Source organism: Buceros rhinoceros, unplaced genomic scaffold (genome assembly GCF_000710305.1).
Source record: "Buceros rhinoceros silvestris isolate BGI_N320 unplaced genomic scaffold, ASM71030v1 scaffold27064, whole genome shotgun sequence".
Lineage (NCBI taxonomy): Eukaryota > Metazoa > Chordata > Aves > Bucerotiformes > Bucerotidae > Buceros > Buceros rhinoceros.
The window spans coordinates 7,680-8,846 of NW_010406924.1; the positions used below are offsets into that span (position 1 = coordinate 7,680).

The 1,167-nt window shown below is 48.7% G+C and overlaps 1 protein-coding gene across 1 annotated transcript in view; it reads right to left on the minus strand.

Moving 5' to 3' along the window:
- Positions 1 to 219: 219 nt before the first annotated feature.
- Positions 220 to 1,167, minus strand: part of LOC104491829 (disabled homolog 2-interacting protein-like) — a 9,866-nt gene continuing 8,918 nt past the window's right edge. The window contains exon 5 of the mRNA XM_010134302.1: positions 220 to 541. Coding sequence (XP_010132604.1) covers positions 374 to 541 — 168 coding nt within the window. The 3' untranslated portion in view covers positions 220 to 373. The remainder of the gene's footprint in view (positions 542 to 1,167) is intronic.

The following is a 1,167-nucleotide window of genomic DNA, read 5'->3' on the forward strand; positions in this document are numbered from 1 at the left end:
CTTTATTTTGCTTACTGCGGAAATGACAAGGACGTTATTCCTTGCTGGGAGGGGTGCGGCATATCCTTTGGGCAGTTTGGAAGGAAAAGGTTACTCTTGTTTAAACATTAAACACTGATTTAAATCCAACAGTGACAGCGGTTCTCAGATAGATGTTATCTCCTTATGCCACTCATCTCACACTCGATCTTCCCGTCCCCTGAATGTGCTGGCATGAGCATCTCCCACACCGGCTCAGTCAAGCGCGCCGTCCGCAGAAAGGAGCTGGTTTCTCAGGGGGAGAGAGCAGCCGTTCTCTGAAGCCGCGGCTCACACCTGCTGCTGCACGGTCTCTCTGGCCAGGCCTCCTCTGCTGCGGCACGCCCTCCACGCGTTAACAATTACTGCTGTTTCTGAATTCTCCATTCTCTGTAATCTGCAATTTAGTTGGGTTTGTGGGGGAGATCCCATTACGTGTCTGCATGCTGTACCTCTCTTTGAGCTGAGTAAGGGCACTCATTAACCGTGCGTTGGCAGCATCCAGGGAAGCAATGCGTTTCTCCTGCGGACAAAGGAGCAGAGGGGAACGGTCAGTGGAAGGGCGCCCAGACCTGTCCCGCCACGATGCCAGGGCTGGTCCTGAGCCTCTTGGTGCAGGACCTTTCACAGAACAGTCTGGCTCGGAAGGGACCCAGGCAATCCTCTCTGAGCTCTTTGGTGTTCCTCAGGGTGGCTTTTTTAAGGGTCATACATCATTTGTTAAGGTCTGCTGCTATTAGTAGGGTCACAAATGTACTTTGCCTGTGCCATGTGAGCTAAATTAATCTGAAATTCCTGAAGAAAATGGAGATAACATAGTTCATCTATCTAATTCTCCAGTTACACAGAAATTTCTTGTGCTGTTTGCTCTAACTGCGGCTGTTACAAAGATGATAAGATTCCTCTTCTAAAACCTAGTGCTCTCCCAAGACAGTTATTCCCGTCAGTGTTTAATTGATTTTGTTAGTGTAAATTAATAGTTTAAATGACTTGTGGCCTCCTAGGATGGCTTTGATGGCAATGCTCACCAATTAGAGTATGGTAAGGATGGAAGCAAGAGCTTCCGTGCTGCAGCAGCCTGCTTCTGGCATTCGTGCTCTTTGTGACACTGAGTAAGTCACCATCGTCACCATCCTACTCTGCTTACCT